The sequence below is a fragment of the Staurois parvus genome, unplaced genomic scaffold, assembly GCF_062004578.1.
Source record: "Staurois parvus isolate SC_StPar_1 unplaced genomic scaffold, SC_StPar_1.0 ptg001293l, whole genome shotgun sequence".
Lineage (NCBI taxonomy): Eukaryota > Metazoa > Chordata > Amphibia > Anura > Ranidae > Staurois > Staurois parvus.
In genome coordinates this window covers 18,050-45,853 of record NW_028319089.1, presented here as the reverse complement: position 1 = coordinate 45,853, position 27,804 = coordinate 18,050, and the positions used below count along the sequence as shown (strand labels likewise).

At 43.6% G+C, this 27,804-nt stretch overlaps 1 protein-coding gene across 1 annotated transcript in view; it reads left to right on the top strand.

Annotated features, from left to right (window-relative positions):
* LOC149437408 (uncharacterized) overlaps positions 1 to 15,228 on the top strand; it is a 47,063-nt gene extending 31,835 nt beyond the window's left edge. The window contains exons 6-7 of the mRNA XM_089660949.1: positions 8,739 to 9,131; positions 14,924 to 15,228. Of these exons, the coding sequence (XP_089517075.1) occupies positions 8,739 to 9,131; positions 14,924 to 14,973 (443 nt within the window). The 3' untranslated portion in view covers positions 14,974 to 15,228. The remainder of the gene's footprint in view (positions 1 to 8,738; positions 9,132 to 14,923) is intronic.
* The last annotated feature ends 12,576 nt before the right edge of the window (positions 15,229 to 27,804 follow it).

Here is a 27,804-nt window from a genome sequence, read left to right as displayed (position 1 = left end):
ACTCCCTATGTATCACCCATACCACATGTTTCCATAAATAAGATCATAAATATAAAATAATTTTTATTTATTTATAAAACCTATCAAAAACATAATAAAATCACATAAATGTTACTAAAACCTTAACAACCAAGCAGTGTTAAAAATCACTTATAAAACAGTTGAGGTCAAACTCTATGTTTAGACCTCTTGGTGTCGGCATTTGTATAAGGAAAATCCATCTCGACTCAGCCTGACTTATTGTCCTCACCTTGTGGCTACCTCTCCAGTGTTTCCTATACCGTTCTATCCCCAGAATTTCAATCCAGAGGGATCTTTCCCATGATGACTGGCAAAGTGTTTGGATACACTGTGTTTAGGGTTACCTTTTCTAATGTTTTTAACATGTTCTCTTAATCTGATCCACAAGGGTCTTTTAGTACGCCCTACATATTGCAGGCCGCAATTGCATTCTGGAATATAGACAACTCCTTCTGTTTTGCAAGTGATGAAATCTCTAATATCAAATGATTTTCCGTTACTCATGGACACAAATGAGTTCCTTTTCTGACTCTGTCCTCTTGTGGCCTTACAGACACAACATTTTCTACATGGCAAGAAACCTGTAAAATCAAACAGGGTATTCTTCCTATTATCCTTATGTGGATCTAACACATTCCTCACTACTTTACTTCTCAGAGTGGGAGCTCTTCTATATATAAATTTAGGCTGCTCTGGTAGTATATTACCTAATATGGGATCCATCTTTAATATCGGCAAATGTTTCCTATAAATATTTTGTATCTCCTTATATTGCAAATTAAAATCTTAAGATAACCGCTAATTGATGAGCCATGTCCCTTTCCTCATTCATAACTTTATTTTCAAGGAGTGTATCTCTAGTCAAATTAGCCACCTCTAATCTATTCTTCTCGAGATCTGATGCTGAATACCCTTTGGATAAAAATCTTTCTTCCAATACTTTAGCCTGGATATCATAATCCTCTTTGGATGTGCAATTCCTTCTCAGCCTGATAAATTGACCCTTGGGGATGTTATACAACCACGGTGGAAAGTGACAACTCTCCACCGGGATGTATCCATTTCTATCCTATCTTCTATTCTATCTTTAAAGTGCGTTTTTGTGCTAATTGTCCCTTCCACTGTAATATTCAAATCTAAAAATTTAATGGATTGTTGACTAAATTTCCATGTAAACTTAATATTTTTATTATTAACATTTAGTTGATTCAAAAAATTTATTAATTTCAACTCATCCCCTTTCCATATGATGAACACGTCATCTATAAATCTTTTATACATGGCCAATTCCACACGTCTTCTTAGAAAATAGAACTATTAATTTGGAAGATGTATTCAATAAGGATGTAAGTAGTAATAGTGGTGATCTTGATGCCCTATTTAGAAAATTGGGCCACCTCATGGAGAAAAAAGTTACAACATGGTGGGATATGGCCACCCATGAACGTTATTAAGTATTTATGATCTAATATAATTTAATAAAGTACATATGTTTTATGGTATAGGGTGGATATAGCTTTGTATACTAGTACAGTATATAAGTTATAGTTTTAATATATTGGGACAGTAGGGGAAGCGGAGTCTAAATATGGCCGCCACATTTGCACTGGGCTTTAAGAAAATGGAGGTGGAATACATGCCCCTTGATTAATCAGCATGATAGTATAAAGAGGGGGTCTTGTCACCCAATGAGCCATCCTGAAGAAGCCACGTGACCGTGGTGTAACGCGTAGACACATTTCCGGTTTCGAGTGGTGACGTACTTCCGGTTTCCGTTTTGGGACGCCATTTTGGTACACCTTATCCCTTAGTACACCCATATCACATGGGAAACCCTGCCTGTGTACTGGATAACATGTGAGTGTTCATTTCTTGGCGTTTGTGAAGTGAATTAAAACGGTGTTGCACTATGGAGGTTTGTTTTTTGTTTTAAGACACATGCCCTGTATATCTGAGTCCATATTGCAAGAAGAGTGGTCTGAGAGGAATCCATTACCCTGAGGGGGACCTTAGTGGAATCGGTGGAATCAGAGGAGGCATTGGAGCCAGATTGAGATCCTTATAATTTAAAGCTCTGTGGCCCTTATGGGTCAAATTTAGAAGGTGAGGTTTTTGATTTATTTTTTATATATTTCGTTACACCTGAGTTTTATCACTTAATCATTTTCACTCATCTGGTTAGCCACTAGGTGGCATATCAGGAGTTTGGTTTGGTACATTTATATAAATTTTAGTATTTAGGTACCTTATCAGAGCACTAGTTCATTGTGCATATTGTTGATGTCACGCTATTTATTCATTATCATTTTATAGGGGATTGAGTGCGTTTATTATTTACATGATTTAATCTTGTTTGGATGTATAGTTTATAAAATATAATATATATTATTGATTTATGTTATGTACATTATTAGCTGAGCGCTTCATAATTTTTTTGGTTATTTGCACATGTCCTGTGGTATAGGGAATAGGTGATAGCAGCTGGCTTTTGAGTTAGGTATTCTGTGGAGCGCAGGAGGACCTCTGTTTATAATTATTTCCTGCATTCACTATATCCGCTCTCCCCGGACCCCGCATTCACTATATCCGCTCTCCCCGGACCCCGCATTCACTACATCCGCTCTCCCCGGACCCCGCATTAACTACATCCGCTCTCCCCGGACCCCGCATTCACTATATCCGCTCTCCCCGGACCCCGCATTCACTATATCCGCTCTCCCCGGACCCCGCATTCACTATATCCGCTCTCCCCGGACCCCGCATTCACTATATCCGCTCTCCCCGGACCCCGCATTCACTATATCCGCTCTCCCCGGACCCCGCATTCACTATATCCGCTCTCCCCGGACCCCGCATTCACTATATCCGCTCTCCCCGGACCCCGCATTCACTATATCCGCTCTCCCCGGACCCCGCATTCACTATATCCGCTCTCCCCGGACCCCGCATTCACTATATCCGCTCTCCCCGGACCCCGCATTCACTATATCCGCTCTCCCCGGACCCCTCATTCACTATATCCGCTCTCCCCGGACCCCGCATTCACTATAGCCGCTCTCCCCGGACCCCGCATTCACTATATCTGCTCTCCCCGGGCCCGCATTCACTATATCTGCACTCCCCGGACCCCGCATTCACTATATCTGGTCTCCCCGGACCCTGCATTCACTATATCTGCTCTCCCCGGACCCCGCATTCACTATATCCGCTCTCCCCGGACCCCGCATTCACTATATCTGCTCTCCCTGGATTGTAGAGACTGATTGTACTGTTGTGGTGTTATGTGATAAAAGATGTTATACTTACCTGCTGTATGTAGTGGTTTAGCACAGAGCAGCCTGGATCGTCCGGTTCTCAGGTCACCCGCCGGCACACCTGGCTCCTCCCTGTCAAGTACCCCATAGCAAGCAGCTTGTTGGGCCAATCAAAAGAGGAGGAAGAGGAGATGGCATGAGGGATGGATAATAAAGTGTGGGGAAAATTGGTGAAAATGTCTAGAACTTCTTTTTTGATTGTTTTAACTTTCTAGTAGAAGCAGTGTTACTATGGAGAAGGAATTTAGCCCTAGACCAGCGAAGAGACTTTTCTGTATTTCTGTAACCTCTGAAAGAAGCAATTCAAGGCCCCCCCCCAGCCTTATAGGTCGTCCAAAGGGAGGCGAGTGAAATAGAAACTAAATTGCTTAAGGTAAAGTAATCATTGATTTGTTTAGAAATGTGTTGAGTGATATTGGGGTCATTAATTCTTCAGGTGATGTAGGGGTTAGACCAGGGGTGGGCAAACTTTTTGACTTGAGGGCCGCAATGGGTTCATATATTGGACCCGGGGGCCGGACCAAGAGTAGATGAATTATGTGTATGTGTCATCCATAGTAAGTATAGTAATATTCCCCATAGTAAGCATAGTAATTAATCCCCCATATAGTAATTCATCCCCCATATAGTAATTCATCCCCCATTTAGTAATTCATCCCCCATTTAGTAATTCATCCCCCCTATAGTAATTCATCCTCCATATAGTAATTCATCCCCCATATAGTAATTCATCCTCCATAGTAATTCATCCCCCATATAGTAATTCATCCCCCATAGTAATTCATCCCCCCTATAGTAATTCATCCCCCATAGTAATTCATCCCCCATATAGTAATTCATCCCCCATATAGTAATTCATCCCCCATATAGTAATTCATCCCCCCTGTAGTAATTCATCCCCCCTGTAGTAATTCATCCCCCATGTAGTAATTCATCCCCCATGTAGTAATTCATCCCCCATGTAGTAATTAATCCCCCATATAGTAATTCATCCCCCATATAGTAATTCATCCCCCATTTAGTAATTCATCCCCCATTTAGTAATTCATCCCCCCTATAGTAATTCATCCTCCATATAGTAATTCATCCCCCATATAGTAATTCATCCTCCATAGTAATTCATCCCCCATATAGTAATTCATCCCCCATAGTAATTCATCCCCCCTATAGTAATTCATCCCCCATAGTAATTCATCCCCCATATAGTAATTCATCCCCCATATAGTAATTCATCCCTCATATAGTAATTCATCCCCCATATAGTAATTCATCCCCCATATAGTAATTCATCCCCCATATAGTAATTCATCCCCCCTGTAGTAATTCATCCCCCCTGTAGTAATTCATCCCCCATGTAGTAATTCATCCCCCATGTAGTAATTCATCCCCCATGTAGTAATTCATCCCCCATATAGTAATTCATCCCCCATATAGTAATTCATCCCCCATAGTAATTCATCCCCCATATAGTAATTCATCCCCCATAGTAATTCATCCCTCATATAGTAATTCATCCCTCATATAGTAATTCATCCCCCATATAGTAATTCATCCCCCATAGTAATTCATCCCCCATATAGTAATTCATCCCCCATAGTAATTCATCCCTCATATAGTAATTCATCCCCCATATAGTAATTCATCCCCCATATAGTAATTCATCCCCCATATAGTAATTCATCCCCCATATTAAGTCCCCAAGTCCCCCCTGTGTCAATTCACTTACCTTTGCTCCGCGCGTTCCTCTCGCCGTGTCTCCTATGAGGATCTGTCCCCCTCGACGTATCTGCGCATGTGCCAGTTTCAGGCATTAGCAGCCGATCGGCGATCTCCGGCACATGCGCAGACACGTCGAGGGGGACAGATCCTCATAGGAGACAGATTTTCATGCTACACCGGAACGGCGCGGGACACGGCGAGAGGAACGCGTGGAGCAAAGGTAAGTGAATTGACACAGGGGCGGACTGTGAGAGGAGCCTAGCTCCGCGGGCCGGATTAAAAGGTCCGCCGGGCCGTATACGGCCCGCGGGCCATAGTTTGCCCATTGCTGGGTTAGACCAATGTGAAAAGTAGAAAATTTATATGATGGTCGAACCAAGAGAAGGAATGGAGGAAGAGAATTGGCCAAGAGTATTGGTGTGCTATATGTATTGTAATTGGGCAAAGTTGTCACGAGGGGGCGAGTAGAATGTATAGTCTCGTGCTCTGATAGTATGAGCCCACCAGGTATCAATCAATTGTAAAGAACGCCGGGACCTCGATAAAGACTTAGGAAAAGCCTTAGATGACCCAGTGACTCTTCTTCTATCTGAGCCTGATGGGCAACTAGGTTAAAGTCACCACCAATCAGATGAGGGGAGTGGCACTGGTCTAGGGTATCAAAATACTTTTTAAAGGAGGAGGCCTAAGAATCGTTAGGGGCGTATACAGCGGCTATGGTAAATGGTTTGCCACCCATAAACCCCTGAAGTATTATCAATCTACCTATCGGATCCTTTATATAAATGTTGTACATCCAAAGTTAGAAAGGAGCGAATAAATATGGCTACTCCATGAGATTTTTTTGAAAAGGTTGTATAGTATTATCACCACTTGGAGATGGGGCTGAGCCACCTGTGGCAGGAGAAGTATTCTGCTCCCAGGTGCCATCTTAAGACATTTTGGCCTGTTGGCATTTAGAAGATATGTTATGAACGAGTGCTGTGATGAGCAACCGCGGGATTTCCTCCTCCCCTGCATACACGGGTCTGTTCCACAGGGGTTCAGAATGTCTGAGATGATATCGGGTGCATGATGGCCTTGGGAATCTGGTTATAGTCTACTGGAGTAGTGAAGCTTTTACAGGAAGTGTCCGTTCTATTCTTTCTTTCCTTTTTCTTTCCTTTCCTTTCCTTTCTTTTTCTTTTCTTTCCTTTCTTTTTCTTTCCTTCTCTCCTTTCTTTCCATTGTCCATTACCATTCCATTACCATTGTCAAAATCAGCAGTTCAGCGATGGCCACCTATGATTCCCTACTAAGAGTCAGGCATACTGAACATCCCGCAGAACTGCAACAGACCAGCACCAGCAGAGAAGTACATACTGATGATGTACCAAACACTTCTCCAGCATGTAGTGGAGTGTTAGAAAATCAGCCACAAAAAATTAGGGCCAAGATGACATCTCCTGCGCTCAGAGACCCAGATCAGGGATTGGTGGATTGACCGACCTCCATATAAACTCATCCACCAATGGATTAAAGGTTGTGGAGCCCTTAAAGTCTGGAGAAGCCTGACCAGTACTGCAAATAAGAACAAACAAAAGCGCACCAACCTTACGCATTACCTCAGCGATAAAAGCGGTTTTATTACAATAAGATGTATACTCACAAACGTAGCAAAATTAAAAGCATATAATATCCAAGAATGGATCACAAGAGCCCAAGTAGCATGCAAATCCCACCGAAAGGGAGACTTTATGTAAAGTCTGACGTGTTTCGAAGGGAGAGCTTTTATCGCTGAGGTAATGCACAAGGTTGGTGCGCTTTCTTTTGTTATTTGCTGTACAAAAAATTAGGTTGCATGCCAGTGTCCCAGAGACTACCCCGTACCTCAGCAGTGCCTGTCCCATTCAAAGTCCAACCAGGCATTCAGGTAGAAACAGAAAAATGTATTCCTGTTCATTTTTTTAAAATTGTTTTTCTTTAACAAGGGGGCCCCCAGATGCTGCCCCCCCCCCCCCCGTAAATGAGTAGGGGTACATAGTGGGGATGTCGTTGACACCACCAAGTCAGCTCCCTCCAGTGTCAGAATGCCCACCGCAGTCCCACTATAAGTCGTCGATCGCCACCATTTCTAGTAAAAACAATCCCAGCATCTATACCGCCATTTGTAAACGCTATAACTCACGGAAACCAATTAATTTACATATATTGGGATTTTTTTTTTCTAGCAAAGACAAGGAGCAGAATACATTTTGGCTGAAATTTATGATGAAATTTGATTTTTAATATTTTATTACTGGACACTTTTATTAGCAAAAAGTAAAAAATATAGTTTTTTTTTTTTTTTTCAAAATTGTTGGTCTTTTCTTATTTATAGCACAAAAATTAAAAAACGCACAGGCGATCAAATACCTCCAAAAGAAAGAAAGCTCCATTTGTGGGGAAAAAAAGGACACAAATGTCATTTGGTTGCAGTGTTGTATGACCGCGTAATTGTCCATTAAAGTAACACAGCGCCGTATCGCAAACAATGGCCTGGTCAGGAAAGGAGGTAAATCCTCAGGAGGGCGAGGGGTTAAACATTTTTGTTTCCAAAAAATATGTTAAATTAGTGGTTTCTAAGAGAATGAGCTACACTAGGATGGATCTCCTTAATGGGCACACAGACGGCACTAAAACCTGACTAGCCCGACCAGAGGCGTCCCTAGGGTTGGTGTCACCCGGTGCAGTAACACTTGGTGACCCCTCCTCTGACGATCCCCGAAGAATAGATTGGATCTGCGGATTGATATGACTCCAATTCATTATGTTCAATCCGCAGATCCAATCCATCCTACAGGGATCGTCGGCTTTCTTTACAACTTACCTTTTCTTGGAGTGGGTCCGGTGTCAATCCTGTATAGGTTGCATGCCAACAATCCCCGCAGGATGCGGGGATCACCAGTGTAGTGGCAAGATGTGTCTCCCATGTAGATATGTCCCCCCTGAAGCAACTGCACATGTCCCAGTTTCAGGCACGATCAATCGATGATAGAACTACTGTATCTAACCGTGTACCTTTGGTGAAGTAACCCCTTCCATGCCAGTTTGCTTTAGGGGGGACATATCTACATGGGAGACACATCTTGCTGCTACAACATCCCCCCCATGTCACTGTCCTCCCCATATCACCCCCCCCCCCAAATGTCACTGTCCTCACCACATGTGTCTGTACTCCCTATGTCACTCCCCCCCCATGTAACTGTCCTCTCTACGATCCATTATGCTCCCCAATCAGCAGTGCAGCCTAAAAGGGGTTAACTGTGGCAGCTCTGTGCTACAGTTGGTGATCGGCTTCTTATGTCTGAAACCGGGACATGCGTAGTTGCTTCAGGGGTGACATATCTACATGGGAGACACATCTTGCCGCTACACCGGCATGCAACCTATATGGGGTGACACCGGACCTGCTCCAAGAAAAGTGCGGGCCGCACTCCCCACATCTGCCTCGGGATGCCACTGGGCCCAACTTCTTTCCATTCCTTTCATCTGTTTTTATTTTGGTACAATGACCTGTGCAGAAGCAGCCAGAAAAACGTGGAGTTGATGGCGTGAGCAGAAAAAGCAATAAAAGCTGCATTGGGATAATGAAACCTCCACCAGTACATAGTGTCATCCTGACCTTTGGTGACGTTATGGTTACTCCTTCTCCTTGTTTTACAGATAACACTATTATATCAGACATCATCGGGGAGACGTGGCTTCCTCATATGGAGACAACTCTATCCTTTCAGATAACCGGATTCAGAACAAAGGAAATTCACATAAATTTATACCTGAAAAGACGAAAAGACATGAAAAAACATCCCATCCACTCATGGGTATCTGTAGACAGTCCATCGGGTGGGAGCAATAATACAACGTATGATACAACGTTACCGGTGGAAATGGAAGTGGAGATGAAAGAAGCAGAAGATGGAAGCCACAAATGTGGTTGCAGAATTTCTCTAACTCCAGACGCAGATACAGATGACGGAGCCGTCCTGACTGTGGAAGTCGCTCACGCTGCCCTAGAATGGCCCCTCTATAAATATCACATTCTGAATGTGTTCAAAGGTGAGATCTGATTACCTGCACCTGAATAAAATGTGAGACATTTCTAGATGTACTGTATGAATGTGAAATCTATACTGTGTATATCCAACGCATGAGACAGGAAACCCCCAGATATAGTCCAAGTTTGCTTGTCCTGCGATTTTATTCAGCAAGACAGCAAACAAATGCAGTGTTTAGGTGGGAGGGCTTTATACAGCATGTCAGGACCATCAAACCAACAAAGGTTCTGCTTGTTCAAGCCGTGTAAGTCTAGGTGCACAGCTATGAGATTTTCGCAGCGTTTTGCAGAAACGCACAGCAGTCCATTTAACATGATTTCCTATTGGACAGGTTCACATCTCTGCGTTTTCACCTGTTGCATTTTTTGGAAAGGCTCAGGAACTTTTTAAAAGCAAAACATTGCGTTTTTGGTTCTACAGACGTGAATGTAAATGCTGCAGAAAAGCATGTAGTGCTTTTTTGATGTGTTTTGCATTTTATTCTGCCCAGCAACAAGTTGAAAAAAGAAAAAAAAGCGCAAAACGTCGCAAAAACGCAAAATGCACCGCAGAAACGGATCAAGTGCAAATCGCCTAGGTGTTCACCTAGCCTTAAGTGGTATTAATCCCAAAAGCAAACATTTATTATATTGCAGCTTACCAGTTCTTAGATGTCACGGCTGCATTTGTTCTCTTTTTTTTAGGCTTTCTTTCTTCTATTTTTCACCTGATGATCCAGCCAATAAGTCTGCTTTTTTTCAACAGAACAAGCTGTCCTGCAGATATAGTGATTAAAAGATAAACCATTGGCCACTGATAGAGGTGCTTACACTGATCAGCTTTTATTTCTTCATGTAAAACCTTTAGGCTGGGTTCACACTGCCACGACTTGGGATCCGACTTGTGAGACCCCAAGTCACATGACATGTGAAATCCCATGTTAGTCAATGAGAGCCGTCTTAATTAGCACGACTGAAGTTGCTCCGACTTTAGAAAAGGTTCCTGGACTACGTAAAGGCGACTTATATCCAACTTATGCCCATAGACTTTAATGGAAGTCTCCTACAAGCTGGATCCTCATCTATATTGATGTGAATTAGATCCGACATTACAGGAAGATTACCCAGCATTTCCTGAAAGTTGCTTCTGAGTCGCTGTGTGCAGTCCACTTTTCTTTGGTATCAAGGGGGTGTTGACAGAGACCATCTGACCAATTAGGCGGCTGAGGAGTGGCCCCGGGAGTTGACTGTGTTTATGACTGTATCCCAGGTACAGCTTTCTATAGGTATCAATATCTCTGAATACCTACAGGTTACAGTCTGCTAACTGCATATTATTGTCCCGCATGAAATTAGCTTTGAAATGGATATAAATATGGCATGTCTCGGATGTCTACTTTACCCAGGAGGGATAAGGTGTTCCAGTGCTTCCTGATATCCTCTAATATAGGAATGTTTGGGCTTAAAACACCACAACTTAACTAAGGGGGGTAAATATGTCCTTGTCCTGGCTGTGCTGGTATTATTTCATGAGTTATGAAATATACTGAAGTTTTAGAGTCTTGGGTGCTGACCAGTCTATCAGGAATTGCTCATTTACAATAGGAAGGAGAGCTGCCAGGGATCTGTTAAAACTACAGTCACTCAAGTGGGAAAGTCAGACATTTTTGTTTTGTTTTGGACAGTGAAGATGGATTAGAACACGGGTCAGTTATTATTTGCATTGTCCTGATATTTGGGGGTTTTTTACTGTGTTGGCATTTTTGGGCCTCAAGAAATTTTTTTCGAAAAAATTGTGAAAACAAAACTTAAAAAAAACTCACCATGCTTCTTACTAAATACCACGGACTGTCTACTTTCTAAAAAGGAGTCATTTGCGGGGTAATTTACTGTCCTTACATTTGGCGGGGTATTTGTACTGTTCAGGCATTTGGGGGGATTTGTACTGTTCAGGCATTTGGGGGTATTGGTACTGTCCTGACATTTGGGGGGTATTGGTACTGTCCTGACATTTGGGGGATATCTGTACTGTCCTGACGTTTGGGGGATTTGTACTGTCCTGATATTTGGGGGTATTTGTACTGTCCTGACATTTAGGGGGGGGGTGCATTTATCCTGACATTTGGGGGTATTTGTACTCTCCTGAGATTTGGGGGGTAATTGTACCATCCTGACATTTGGGGGGATTTTTACCGTCCTGACATTTGGGGGGATTTGTACTGTCCTGACATTTGGGGGGGATTTGTACTGTCCTGACATTTGGGGGGGATTTGTACTGTCCTGGCATTTTTGGGCCTCAAGATTGTCTGTCAGGACATCAGGAATGATCGATTTTCAGATATATATCCCATAGTTTGTAGATCCTATAACTTTCCTGCAGACTTGGGTTATGTTCTGCAAATGTAGCAGAATACATTTTGGCCTAAATATATGAAGAAAGATGATCTATTTGCAAATGTTTTATATAAATGAAGAAAAACGCATTAAAAACCCATTTCTTAGGGGTACAGTGTTGCATGACCGCGCGATTGTCATTCAAAGTGTGAGAGCGCTGATAGCTAAAAATTGGCCTGGACAGGAAGGGGGTAAAAGTGTTGGGGTATTGAAGTGGTTACAAAAACAAACAATTCCTCCACCCACAATTTGATGTGGAGGGGCGAATCATTCTTGCTTTGCCTTTGTATTCTGACAGCAGGGAGAATTCCCCATCATCAGAATATCATGATCAGTGCTGCTGGCTGTACCCGGCAACACTGATCAATCATGAAACACATGACAGGGTGGCTATAGAGAAGTTGATTGACTTCTGTACAACCACTGCCCCCACACATGGATTGAAAGTCGTCCGGGCCGTACTGGACCGCCTGAGTTTCGATTCATGTATAGCCAGTTTATGTAGCCGTGATGATATGTACAGTTATACTAACACGTGTCAAAGTTGCAAAATTGGGTCTGGGTGTTGAGTTTTGTTCTGACCCGATCATGAAGGGGTTAAAGGCAGCTGTTTTGTTAAGGTTGAGCAGAATGAGAAATCCACTCTGATAAATTCGATCTGGTGAGGCATTCTGTTCAGCGCCACAAAAGTCTCCATTCACTAAACTTTCAGCAGTATTTAGTAAATGATCACGGCAGGCTCAAAACGGTAGATATAAAGCCTCCAGTAAAAGGTTACTATACACAAATATAAATACGCAATACTGCGCCAAACCCACATGATGGGATTAAAGTGTTACTGAACCCACAACAGTCCAATCAGTCTGTAGATGCAGTAAAGCATGCTTGTTATACTCACTGTGGAACTTTAAGGGGTTGTGCATTGTGTAAAAACGCTGTTTGATCCTGTCTTGTTAGATCCTCCCCTTCTACCAGTGTCTCCCTCTTATCTCCTGATAAGACATATCATATGGAGTCACTCTGCACATGCTCAGATTGGTGTGTATTTCTAGAGAGATTTTTTTTTTTCTTGGGAGAGTGCATGTGGTCAGCACAGGTCCAATCAGCACTGTCCGCACAGAGGTCAGGTGTTCTGCATCCTCCTAGAGCAAAATGAAAACTCCTCCTACAAGCTTTAACCAGTGCTTTCCTGGACATTGATAGAAGTTGCACGACTGCTCTGACTCCTGATGAGAAAAGGTATTTAGCAGTTTATAGTTACTAAAATAATTGCATTTCCATGTTCTGTGTACTGTGGGAGACCGGATATAGTGAATGCGGGGTCCGGGGAGAGCAGATATAGGGAATGCAGTGTCCAGGGAGACCAGATATAGTGAATGCGGGGTCTAGGGAGGGCGGATATAGTGAATGCAGGGTCCAGGGAGAGCGGATATAGTGAATGCGGGGTCCGGGTAGAGCGGATATAGTGAATGCGGGGTCCGGGGAGAGCAGATATAGTGAATGCGGGGTCCGGGGAGGGCGTATATAGTGAATGCGGGGTCCGGGGAGGGCGTATATAGTGAATGCGGGGTCCGGGGAGGGCGTATATAGTGAATTCGGGGTCCGGGGAGGGCGGATATAGTGAATGCGGGGTCCGGGGAGAGCGGATATAGTGAATGCGGGGTCCGGGGAGAGCGGATATAGTGAATGCGGGGTCCGGGGAGAGCGGATATAGTGACTGCGGGGTTCGGGGAGACCGGATATAGTGACTGCGGGGTTCGGGGAGACCGGATATAGTGACTGCGGGGTTCGGGGAGACCGGATATAGTGACTGCGGGGTCCGGGGAGACCGGATATAGTGACTGCGGGGTCCGGGGAGACCGGATATAGTGACTGCGGGGTTCGGGGAGAGCGGATATAGTGACTGCGGGGTCTGGGGAGACCGGATATAGTGACTGCGGGGTCCGGGGAGAGCGGATATAGTGAATGCGGGGTCCGGGGAGAGCGGATATAGTGAATGCGGGGTCCGGGGAGAGCGGATATAGTGAATGCGGGGTCCGGGGAGAGCGGATATAGTGAATGCGGGGTCCGGGGAGACCGGATATAGTGAATGCGGGGTCCGGGGAGAGCGGATATAGTGAATGCGGGGTCCAGGGAGACCGGATATAGTGAATGCGGGGTCCGGGGAGAGCGGATATAGTGAATGCGGGGTCCGGGGAGAGCGGATATAGTGAATGCTGAGTTTGGGGAGAGCGGGTGTAGTGAATGCAGGGTCCGGGGACAGCGAATATAGTGAATGCGGGGTCCGGGGAGACCGGATATAGCGACTGCGGGGTCCGGGTAGAGGGGATATAGTGAATGCGGGGTCCAGGGAGAGCGGATATAGCGACTGCGGGGTCCGGGTAGAGGGGATATAGCGAACGCAGGGTCCGGGTAGAGGGTATATAATGAACGCAGGGTCCGGGGTTCAGTAACACTTTAAAATCATAAGACAGTTATTATAATCCTAGAAAAAAAAGACCAGAGACCATTAAACAAGATGGCAGACAACAGTGTTAGTGGGTGCATGTTAGTTAGTGTGGTGATGAAGTTTCTTGTGAACGAAGGCTTAAATCCTGCCGAGACTTCAAGCGCAGTACGGTGATGAGACCCTCAGCCGCAGTAAGACATTTGAATGGTGTGAATGCTTCAAAGATGGCCGTCCATCCATCAGTTACGACTGACAAGACATATCATATGGAGTCACTCTGCACATGCTCAGATTGGTGTGTATTTCTAGAGAGATTTTTTTTTTCTTGAGAGTGCATGTGGTCAGCACAGGTCCAATCAGCACTGTCCGCACAGAGGTCAGGGGTTCTGCATCCTCCTAGAGCAAAATGAAAACTCCTCCTACAAGCTTTAACCAGTGAACGCAGGGTCCGGGGAGAGCGGATATAGCGAACGCAGGGTCCGGGTAGAGGGTATATAGTGAACGCAGGGTCTGGGGTTCAGTAACACTTTAAATTCATAAGACAGTTATTATAATCCTAGAAAAAAAAGACCAGAGACCATTAAACAAGATGGCAGACAACAGTGTTAGTGCGTGCATGTTAGTTAGTGTGGTGATGAATTTTCTTGTGAACGAAGGCTTAAATCCTGCCGAGACTTCAAGCGCAGTACGGTGATGAGACCCTCAGCCGCAGTAAGACATTTGAATGGTGTGAATGCTTCAAAGATGGCCGTCCGTCCATCAGTTACGACTCCGGCCGTGGTGGTTCCCAGCACGGGGGGGGGGGGGGGGGGGGGTTTGACCAACTTGTTGCTGAGCAGATTAAAAACACCAAATGCATAAAAAATGCATCAAAAACGAAAAACGCACTATGTAAATTTCTACAGCATCTACATTGAAATCTATTGAACCAAAATGCAACATTTTGCAAATAACACGTGTGTTCATTTTCAGGAGATACACCCAGTTTATGGAGAAGATGGAACAAGTGTTTTATTAAATGAATCTGTAATATTTATGGAACAAACCTGATCGGGATCTTCGATGTACAACAAATCCCGTGCTGGAGTCCTGGACACATCATAGACTCTGAAGTTGGGCTGTGAAAAACATTTTGTTATTTTGTGGTTTGGCGTTACTACCCATTAGCTGACACTCGGATTGCTACACACGGCCAAAAACACTTCATTTAAGAAAGCCGGGCTTGTGTAGTGCTAAAGCATAAAAGTGCAGCGCTAATTAAAACAATGATTACACAATGTTAGATCACATATGATTGTGGATCAGTAAAATGACTGCGTAAGTTCATCAGATGTGCTGAATATGCATACAGTCTCCAACATGTGAGGAGCCAGAAATAGTGAATATCAGAAAATAGCCAAGTAATGCACTAACCAGATAGCGTATGTTAAAGCGCATGGGACATTTAAGACCTGTCCCTGGTACTCAGCCACTGTATCACTGGAACAAGGCGGTGTCATCTATAGGGTGACCACTAGATGTCATCTGTCCAGATGGAAGCTGTATCCAGCCACTGTATTAATGGATAAGGAGGGTGTCATCTATAGGGTGACCACTAGATGTCATCGGTTCCAGGAGGAGCTGTATCACGGATCCAGGGATGTCACTTGCAGATGTGTTCTTGCTAGGCACAGCACCAGGACCTTCTGGATTACAGGCTCCCCAGAAATAAAGAGCCCGTGGAAAAAGGCCTCAAATAGTGTGATAACATTTATTAAGGTCAATAAGCAATCAAAAAAGAACTTACTAACAAAGGTTCAGCTGCTCATAAACGGCCAGACCCGGAGGTACATGTACACAGGATAAACATAGTGTCAGGAATGGACTGGCCAGCAATGGTGGGACTCACCTGCCTTTTGATCTGCAGTACCAGGGCTGGCCAGCGGGTGCTCCCAGCAATCAGAGACTCAACCTTTCAGCCAGCTAACACCTGGAACTGATGATACTGGTGTATTTAAGGGATGGCCAGACCTGCAGACTCTGCCTTGGTGTTGTGTTTGTCTTGGGCCCTGTATCTGTCCTGCATCCTGTTTCTGTTCCTTTGCTGACCCTGCCTGATCTGAACCGCTGCTGACTTCTCCTGCTCTGATCCCGGCTCGCTCCTGACCATCCCTCTGCCTGACCCTCTGTACCACGCTGCTTGCTACCTGTTCTGATCCCTGGCTTGTGACCCTGACCATCCCTCTGCCTGACCCTCTGTACTACGCTGCTAGCTACCTGCTGAACCTGGCCTGTGACCCCGACCCATCTCCGCTTGCTCCCCCTGTACCTACCTGCCCGATTGATATTGACCCGGCCTGCCTGACGACGCTTGCTTTGTATGTACTGTTATCTGTGGGTGGTTGGTTGGTTTGTTTGCACTGTATTATGTTTAGTATTGCACTGCGTTTATGTTTGTATGGTTAGTGTTAATAAATTATCTTGTTTATAACATATCTGAGGTCTGCGTTTCCCTGCGTCAGTCACACACCTCTGGTCACACCTGGGAGCCCTGACATTGCACCAAGGCCAATCCTGACCAGAAGTGGCTGCACAGGGAAGCCATCTTGGCTTGTTGCTGGGAAGGATGGATCTTGATGAGGTTGTGTATTTATATCTGCTAGTGTTTGATGACAGGGAGTATGCTTATCAGACTCTGAAGGAGTATACCCGGGATGAACTGCTAGAATGTATACGGCTCGCTCATGTTCTAGTAGATCAGGGCACAGATTTCTCTGAGGTGCAGCCATTGATTGAGGTTTGTGCAGAGTTGGTTTCATCTGGTACCCCTGAATGCAGGGATGAATTTTTGCCACCATTTAGTGCCGACCAGGTAGAGTCCCTGGTGTGGTTATTAGAGGATGATGTGGGTTACTTTCTGGAGCGTTATTCTGCATGTTCACCACAGACACTAAGAGATTGTATAAACGCAGTGCAGTCATTGACCAGACAGGCTTTGTGTAAGCTCAGCTTTGTTCAATCCATACTGCAGACATGGACAGACTTGTTGCACCCAGCCTCAGTCAGCTTACAAAGACCCAGTCCTGCTTCTAATCTATCTCCTCAAAGCTCTATTCCTGCATTCCCAACAGCTCCTCCTGCCCTGCTATCTACCGCATGTCAGTACCCTGTTCCCACTCGCTGCACCTATCCTGCCTTTAACCCTGTAAAAAAGCCCTCTGTAGCAACTGCTCCCTCTCCTGTTCCATCCTCCAGCTCTTCTCTGTCTCCAGCTGCTCCATTTGTTTGCAGACCTGCATTTACTTGCAGTGCTCCAGTAGTTAAAACCAGAAAAAAGCGAAAATTCTTTCCAACCAATACCATCCTGCCAGTATCAAAACCGGTGAACCTGCCTTCCGTGGTTCAGCCTGAAGCCTCTACTCAGCCTGAAGCCTCTACTCAGCCTGAAGCCTCTACTCAGCCTGAAGCCTCTACTCAGCCTGAAGCCTCTACTCAGCCTGAAGCCTCTACTCAGCCTGATGCCTGTACGCAGCCTGATGCCTGTACGCAGCCTGATGCCTCTCTTCTGCCTGATGCCTCTCTTCGGCCTGAAGCCTCTACTCGGCCTGAAGCCTCTACTCGGCCTGAAGCCTCTACTCGGCCTGATGCCTGTACGCAGCCTGATGCCCTCTCTTCTGCCTGAAGCCTCTACTCGGCCTGAAGCCTCTACTCGGCCTGAAGCCTCTACTCGGCCTGAAGCCTCTACTCGGCCTGATGCCTGTACGCGGCCTGATGCCTGTACGCGGCCTGATGCCTGTACGCGGCCTGATGCCTCTACTCGGCCTGAAGCCTCTACTCGGCCTGAAGCCTCTACTCGGCCGGACGCCGGCATTCAGCCTGATGCCTCTACCCAGCATGATGATCCTATTAGGCCAGTTGACTCGATGCCCGCTTGCCAATCAGTGATCACATGCAAAGTAGTAAGCAGGATGTCACTTGTGACATCATTGCTTACTACGTGTGAAATCTGTGAATGATCACAGAGGTCACATGGTACAGGGCTATTCACAACAGCCTTGTACCATGTGAATAGCTTGTGACCAATCACATCATGGGTGTAAAAGCAATCATCACCCCCCACAAGTAGTACAGTGTCACCATGGTGACACTGTACTGCTAGGGTGACCGTATATAAAAAATAAAATAAAAATGTAAAAAAATTTTTTAAAAATTATAATTTTGGTTATAAACTAATTTGGATTTTTTTTTTTTTTACTAAAAAGATAACGGAATAAATTTTGGCCAAGATTTATGATGAAATATTATTTATTTGCAAAATTTTATTTAAAAAAACCCTTTTTTTTTCAAAATTTTTGGACATTTTTATTTACATTGCAAAAAAAATTAAAATCCCAGTGGTGAATAAATACCACCAAAATAAAGCTTTATCTGTCAAAAAAAGGTAAAAAATTCATATGGGTACAGTGACTGCGCAATTGTCATTCAAAGTGTGATAGCGCTGAAAGCTGAAAATTGCCCTGGAATGGAAGGGGGTAAAAGTGTCTGGAATGGAAGGGGGGGAAAGTGTCCGGAATGGAAGGGGGGGAAAGTGTCCGGACTGGAAGGGGGGGAAAGTGTCCGGACTGGAAGGGGGGGAAAGTGTCCGGACTGGAAGGGGGGGAAAGTGTCCGGACTGGAAGGGGGGGGAAGTGTCCGGACTGGAAGGGGGGGGAAGTGTCCGGACTGGAAGGGGGTTTAAACAAACATCCATGTTTGTTAACTAATTTGGCTAAACAAGATATATATAATGTTAAGAAACTTAGACTGTCAGGAGAAATTTTAGATCAGCATGAACTAAGAAAGAATACAGTATTAAATCTCTGATTTCTTATGACTCCTCACGTGTGGTTTATGTGTTGGAATGTCCGTGTCACTTCCAATCTGTGGTAAGAACGGTGAGTAGAAGAACATATTAATAATATTAAAAAAGATTTTGATAAGCACAGCATTTCGAGGCACTTCAAAACTGAAACATAATAGTGATCCCAGTTTATTGATCTTTTATGGAATTGAAAAAATTAATTATCATTGGAGGGGTACTGATCTGTTGAATGAGGTGTCAAAGAGAGAAACCCATTGGATATATGAAGTAGATGCTTTGGCCCTGATTTACTAAGACTTGAGTCTACCAGCAGACTCTGAACATTCAGGCAGACTCAATTAAATCAATCAAGACCTGTCAGTCTTCTAAGAGGCGTCTAGCAATCTCATTGACGAACATCTACTTTACCATTAGTAAATGTGGAATCCTGTCTGGCACATTTTTAGGTGCAATACTATATATGTTCGCTAGATGGCGCACAAGCGCAGGCTTCCTACCTTTGGCGTTTTCCTGTTTGCATAAGAGAATACTTAGAATAAAAATTACACCTATATTATAATTTTTTTTTTTTTTTTTTTTCCTGTTTCTCCAAAATGATCATACATTCTATTTTCAAATGTTAAACATTTTCACACTTATATCTCAAATAATTGGGAATGTCTAGTTCTAAGTTCCCAATATAATGATATAGCTTCCTTCTCTTTAATCATGTAACTATTCTATGTTAAGGTATTAATGCGCATGGGTTATACACATCACACATCTGGGGGTGCAGCGGTATGCTGGCAGCTATGGGTTAGTCATCCAGCTCCATCCATCCATCAGGGTGGGTGCCAAAATGGTAAGGGGAGGAATTAGCTCAGACACAGGAGCCAGAAAGGTACTTAATAGTGTAATACACACGTCCCAAGGGTGGTTTACCTTTCACGAGTTCATGCACTACTGTTCATCACGGATAAACCACACGTGCCATTCATAGGCACTCTCTGAGTTGGTACTCTCACACGAAGGACATTCCATTATTCAGGAATGATTATATGAACTTTTTTTAGCACCATTTACATCATCATTAATGGGCAGCACAGTGACTTATAATGGTTAGCACATCTGCCTTGCAGTAAATGGGTCATGGGTTCAATTCCTGACCATGGCACCTCTTGCATGGAGTTTGTATGTTCTCCCTGTGGTTGCGTGGCTTTCCTCCGAGTACTTCAATTTCCTCCCACAGTCCAAAGACATGCTGGTAGGTGTATTGATTCCTGTCCAAATTGGCCCTAGTGTATGAATGTGAGTTAGGGACCTTAGATTGTACACTCCTTTAGGGTTAGGGACGGATGTGAATGTACAATATATATGTAAAGCACGGGGTACATTGACAGCACTATAAAAGTACCTAAAATACATTATTGCACTTATTTGCACTTTTTGGATTTTAAATGCGTTGATTGATAACATGCCTTTATAGCACTACACTATGACTGTAACATATTTCTATTCTGGGACTGTTGCCAATACCCTGAGTGCTGGCTGCTACCTTCATATCTATACCTAGATTTATATTTATCTTGTGTAATACCATTTTAGTAGTCTATATAATTTGACCAGCGCTCGCTTTATCATTATTTTTAAACAATGTAACTATTCTATGTTATAGCTCAAACTCTGTCTCCCTCAATGGTTTAGTGGTTAGAGCTCAGAACTTACAGCACTTGGGTCATGGGTTCTAATCCCAGTCATGGCTGTATCTCAGTTTGCATGCTTTCTCTGCATGGGTGTGTTTCTGCCAACACTCCAAAGACATGCTGTTAGGTTAATTGGCCATAGTATATGTAAAAAAACAGCCATTTTTTTAGAAAAACAAAAAATTGGTCGTTCAATCGGCCGACGTTACCACCAACAGCAAAAAAATCGTCTGATTTTCGTCCCGTCTACGGCCGGCATTTTTACTTCTGTCCCTTGCAGAGAGCTCCGCTATTATATTTTACATGAAAAGTATTGTGGTTGCAACATTGTATCCATTTCGGATAAAGATGTTTTTATTCGGATACAAAGATACATTGTTGCAACCACAAGACTTTTCATGTAAAATATAATAGCAGACTGGAATTCTTCTTCTTCTTCCCAACTTTATCAATAGAAAAAAAAATGTGCCAAAACCCCGATTAAATGGCTGACCAATTAACCCAATAACGGTGCAAAAATTGCATTAGTTTGTAAGCTCCTTGACATTTGTGAATGCCCAAAATATGGAGATCAATTTCCAGGGTTCTGTCAGGGCCAGGAATATAGATCAATTAATTAAGATTTTGGCTACTGACTAGAAAGTGGAGAGGGAGTGAATCTTACCTGCGTCCTTTTTTTCTGACAAGTTTGAAATTTTCCATTTTCCTTCTGTTTATATTTCATTACAACTTTATTTTCTCTAAGGCTGCGTTCACACTAGCTTTGTCAGCAGGCATCAGACATGCGTTTGGGAAGCGTTTTTTACGCTTCTCAAACGCCTATGAAAATTCTGCACATGGCAGCACACAGTGCTGTTCACACTGAAGCGTTAGCATTGCATCACGGCAAAACTTGCGCCTCTTGTCGAGTCAGGAGGAGTTTAAGCCTCCCATTCAAGTCTATCGGGCCGCTCCTCAAATGCCTGGCAGACGTTTGCGGAGTGGTTGCAAGGCATTTTCGGAGCGTCAATACCATTTACCTTCATTACAGGCATTTGTGGTGCAGTTTTAACGCTTGGTAAATGCTTATCAAATGCCTCAAAACCGCACATAGGGCGTTTCGGGAGCATTTGAGGAGTGTAAAAAACGCTTCCCAAACACCTGACAAACGCTATAGGGGCGTATGGCAAGAGTGAGAAATAAAGTCAAGTGTGAATGAGCCCTTAAACCTCTCTCCTTATACAACTTGACCTCCTCCCCCACCCCCCCTGTCATCACCGGTCCCCCTCCCCCACCCCCCCTGTCATCACCTGTTCCCCTCCCCCACCCCACCCTCTCATCACCTGTTACATCTGCAAATCTATGTATCCCCGCCCCACTCTTTTTATTTAACTATTTACTGATCTTGTTAATGTGTCTCATTTCCTATCACCTACAGCTCAGATCTCACATTATTATACGATTGCTGATTGTATCTCACCTCTAGTCTGATTGAATTCACAATTCCTGGCCAGTCCCGTTCCCTGACCTATAATAACCTTTAGGGCCAGTTCACATTACATGTGTTTCAGTTGCTTTTTTTGCATCCAAAACGCACAGAAAGAAGGTTATATGGTTGTCAGTGTCATAGTTCACATAAGCGTGTGCAGTTCCAGTGCGTTGCAGGTGCTGCCAAAAAAGTCAAACAGGCTGCATTGTTTATGCATAGAACTGTACTGGAACGCGGTAAAACGCCCTAGAACACACTAAAACGCACATGTCCCTAATTAAATTTTAGAAAAAGAGAGAGGAAAAAATAACTGGAATGCATAAAAAAATGCACTGGAACACGTCAAAAACGCATCCAAAATGCACTGGAACACACAAAAAACGCATCCAAAAGGCAGTAGAACACATCAAAAACACATCCAAAATGCTCTGGAACATGCTAAACATGCATCAAAAAAGTGCATGCAAAAATGCATCTGGAACACATCTAGACTGTTTCTATAGTGTGAACTGGCCCTTAGGACTTGTTCACACCATTTGTGGTGCAGAAACGCATGCAAGAGCACGCATTGTCCAGCACAGCAAAGAAATGCTGCCCTCTGTAGATGTGCGCAGGAACCATGATGAAAACTTAATTGCACCTCCACATGTCTAGTAAACACAGATGCATTCACAGCCACCAAAACAAATGGCACCACACTACTGTGCGGTTAGGTGCAACACACTTTTACAATAATATGCCTGCAGTATTTTTGCATGTTCCCAGACATTAGGCAGCCCATTGAAATTAATGAGCTTAGGAAAAAAAGTAAAAAATGCCCCATTCACACAGGTTCTCTGTCCTGTACAGCATGAATGAGGGGGTTGTTCATGTGGCTGGAGCCACCTGTTACACTATGGGGACACAGCAGCTGTATGAACACAGGTTGTCATCTGACAGGTGTGAAGGCGTGGGGAACTGGCCCTGAATGCTCACTGCACCCATATGCTTGTCAAATTAGGACCTGCTGTATTTCCATAGTGTAACATAGGTTGCCTGCAAACAGCGATAGCCACAAAAACCAACCACTGATTCCCACTCTACAGGCCACAGCACCCATGTGAATGAGCCCCAAGACCTCAATTACACACACAGCTTTATTTATGAACTCAGTACAGTTTTATCATTTAGATTTCACAGGAATATGGTTGGGATGTCAATTAATAATGTTTTTAGTGTATTTTTACCATAAATATAATTTGGATATTTTCTCTGGCGGTGGGGGGCTGTCAGGTATGCTGTACGGGGCCCCGTGATATCTAACAGTGGCCCTGGTTGTATGCTTGTGTCTCTGCCACCTGTATAGTTAGGAAGAACCTTGAACCTCTGCTATGTACCTCAATGGATCTAGGAATTGGACATGTTTTCAACTGAAAATACAATGATTAGTAATGTTTCCCCAGCAAATGAGGATCAGCTCCTTGGTGGAGAACAGCGATCTCGCCATGTCCAGATGTGGTCTGGAATTCCACAAAAGAGCGATTCACAAAACTAAAAAATAGACTTGCAAATTATCACTAAACTCTCCTAACTACACTCCCATCCACTAACACTCCCCACTACCACTTCCGGGTGTGTGCAAACGCCCTTCCGCCAACGTCATGACGTATTTCCGGTATGACAGCTGCTCTAGCGCCTCCTCCAACAGCAGTTTTGGCGTTTATTTGTGCACCATAGCAATTTTACATGCGGCTCCATTGTGTATATGACATTTGCAAATATATGTTTGCAGTTCTATTGTGGATTTGGCATTGATGAATGTATGCTTGCACTATACTGTGTATATGACATTGGTGAATGTATGCTTCCAGTTCTACTGTGTATATGACATTGGTGAATGTATGTTTGCAGCTATACTGTGTATATGACATTGGTGAATGTATGCTTGCAGCTATACTGTGTATATGACATTGGTGAATGTATATTTGCCGATAAAAGCCCAAAGTTAACAGATTGGGGGCCCAATTTATTACTGTAAGAGGATTGTAGAAGAAGAATAGCTAGCTGCACATTGAACACGACCTATTCATTGGTACATAACATGGTCTTGTGGTGCAATAGGGGGCATTTGGTTTGTTAGTTTGGACATACTTGCATATGTGCGCTCTAACAAGGAAGATTTGGGCATATTATATAGCTAGCAAAAATAAGTGTTATGGGTGCTAGTATATTCATTTATTCCAAATACTTATATAGCGCTGTCAATTTACGCAACGCTTTACATATATATGTGGTAACCACTCATCAGTCCCTACCCTCAAGGGGCGTACTATCCAAGGGCCCTAACTTACATTCATACATATACTAGGGCCAATTTTGACAGGATCCAATTAACCTACCAGCATGTCTTTAGACTGTGGGAGGAAACCAGAGTACCCGGAGGAAACACACAGGCACAGGGAGAACATGCAAACTCCAGGCAGGAGGTGCCATGGTTGGGATTCGAACTAACAACCCTACTACTGCCAGGTGGAAGTGCTAACCATTTAGCCACTGTGCTACATTCAACTAGAACATGAAATAATCCTCCCAAAAAATACATAGTCCAAATGTTTATTGATCAAATACACATTCCACATTTATTTGGACAGCAACAACAAGTAGGTACATTCAATATTTTGGTGGAAAAAAAAAAGCAGGATTGATGTTGCTAAAATAGAACGGTCCTGCTCATAAGAGCATACAATCTAAAAGATTATACTTCTAATGAACTGTGCTTTCACAGGTTACAGCAGGAAACAAACAGTTAATATAAATCACTTGGGCTTATCCACAAAACAAGCTGCAGATCAAAATATCAATATAAAAAATACATACGTGCCAAAATAAAAACACCTCCCACCTCCCCAAATCCCCCACACATACATTTCTCATCATGTTTGTCTGAAAACTGCATTTCAGTCTAAATAAAGCAAACTTGGAAGAGCAGAGCAATGGACATGTGTTAGGATTACAATACAAAGATAATAAACACAATCATTGTACAATAACACAAACACACCTTAGAAGGAAGAACATGCAAAACATTTACAGCCCACATCAAAACACAGCGTGAGTGTGGCCTGGTGCAATTCACCACAATATCTCTTCCTCCCCCAAACCACCACAGACAAGGACTTGCAGAAAATAAAGTGGCCTGTACAAGGCAAAAAATCAGCCACTACTGCATCTCTTTATATAAGGTAGGCCACACCCACCACTGTCATTCATTGGGTCAGAGAAAGTGTTTGCACCTGATGAATTCTCTTCCCACCTGCTTTAACCCTTGGTATACAGGCCCCACAAATCAGAGTCAGAAAGAAAGCCACAGTGACGTGTACCTGTGCAGCATACAACAGAACATTGAACAGGGATGTGAAAGGGAACCCTATTGGCAATATTTCTTGGCCCTAGGGGCACAATTCACTCCAGATCATCGCATGAGTTAAGGCAGTCACATGACCACATCTCGCATGCAATACTGAAAATGTCAATTCACTTTTGCTAGTATGCGGCATTTCCCATAAATCGGAAAACACTCAGGAAATTAAACATAAAAAGGCCTTACACCCCAGTCACATCAAAGCCGATTTAGAAATTGTGCGACGTACAGTGAAGATGCCGATTTCTTTGCGATTTGCAAGACATCTGACACTACTTTGTGTCATGTACTACTTTAGAAATCAGTGTCGGAAACTCACCCATGTGATTGCTCTAATAACAGACAATAGGGTGCAACTTGGCATACGATTTGCAAGTCGCATGCCATGCAAATCGCATGCCAAGTCGCATCCAGGGTGCACGATTTCAGGTGCGATTTGGGAATTGAAATTGTACCTGATATCGGATCTAATGAATGTGGATGTGAGTGTCTTAACGTAAGCGATTTGCTGCAGCATAATTTCAAAGTAGTTCTTGTCTAACTTTTTCAGCATTTTGTAGCGATTTCACATATAGACTACAATCAAAATCACAATGCAAAACAATTGAAAACGCAATAACTCATTGGTAAATCTACAGAAAAAACAGTGAAATTGCTAACAAAAAGCACAATTTTAAATCACATCTAGTGTGAACCAAGCAGGCAATTCAACAAAGGAAATATATCTTTGAAGGCATGCGGTATCTGCATGCTCAGATAAGGGTCTGCTATGGATTTGGGGGTGGTGGGGGACTCCATGCCGTTTTTTTTTTTTAATCCTTTTCTCTCTCTCGCTCACTCTTCTCATGGTTTGACAAACTTTCCCAAAAGGAGGTGGAGTGCAAACCAGTATTATCCAATCAATCATTAGCCCAGGCCCTTATCTCATCCCATCGATTGACATTCACATAAGGTACAACTTTAAAGGTGATTGAACAGACAAGGCCTCATTCTAATTCACATTCTAGGGATCATTTAGACAGAAAGCAAAGATGCTGCCACCAGCACATGTATGTTAGGGTAGTCACACGGAGATCATGCAAATTCATTGCCGTGGTTGAGATTCAAACCAACAACCCTAGCGTTGTGAGGCAGTAGTGCTAACCACTAATCCATGGAGCTGTTGAACGCTAATCCCGCCTGTATTTCTGTGGTGTGAATCCACCCCAAGTCCCTGGGCAAGGTCAGTGTAACTCGCCAGATATCTCCCATGTGACACAAATGTTGTGCTATGTTACCAATTCAGATGTATGTTGGTTCTATGTATCCCAATACAAAGGATTGCAATACTAATACAGGCGTACCTCCGTGTACCAACGCCTTGGTTAAGGTAATTTTCGGTTTACGAATGAAAATCCATTGAAAATAATGCCTTGGTTTACATAATTGTTAATAATTTTTTTCGCAATACAAAGTGTATGTTGGCGCTGATTTTCAAATGCAAATGCCAGCCTTTTTTTTTCTCTTCGCTATAGTTCACAAGCTTGGAAGTCACTTTCCCCGAAGTTACAGAAAACTTTGTATCTTTTAATGAACTCAGAGTAAACATTGTTTCTTTTAGGGATATAAATTCCAAGAAAACTTTCTCTTTTAGCTGGGGGAAGTGACAGCTGAATTTCTGAGCTATAGTGAAGAAAAAAAAAGGGAAAATTACATTTAAAAACCAGCACCATAATAAATAAAAAACGGCGTGGGTCCCCCCTCTCATCCACACCAAGCCCTTAGGGTCTGGTATGTATCTTAAGGGGTAACTCCACACCAAAATGTAAAACAAAAACGGCGTGCTTTGGGGGGGAGCCCCCCTGCCCCAAAGCACCCCCCCATGTTGAGGGCATGTGGCCTGGTATGGTTCAGGAGGGGGGGGTGCTCGCTTGTCCCCCTTTCCTGACCTGCCGGGCTGCATGCTCGGATAAGGGTCTGGGCCTCCATGCTGGCTTTTTTTTTTTTTTTTACATTTTGGCGTGGGGTTACCCCTTAATATCCATACCAGACCTGAAGGGCTTGGTATGGATAAGAGGGGGGACCCCACGCTGGGGTTTTTTTTTTTATTGCAGACCTTTATTTTTACATTTGGCTGTCAAAATAAATATTATCTAGACCTTCGAAATAAGTAAAATCATTACAGAAATAATTATAACGGATAAGAAACAAAAATAGAATCACTAGAACTAAGGAAATCAAATTAGAATACATAAAGATATGCCGAGTGCTGTTTGTTAAACACAGGAGACGCGACCGAGTGCCGGCTGTCAGAGGACTCCACACACAGGAGACGTGACCGAGTGCCGGCTGTCAGAGGACTCCACACACAGGAGACGTGACCGAGTGCCGGCTGTCAGAGGACTCCACACACAGGAGACGCCACCGAGTGCCGGCTGTCAGAGGAATCCAGCCAGAGATTTACTATTGAACAGCGGCTAAAAA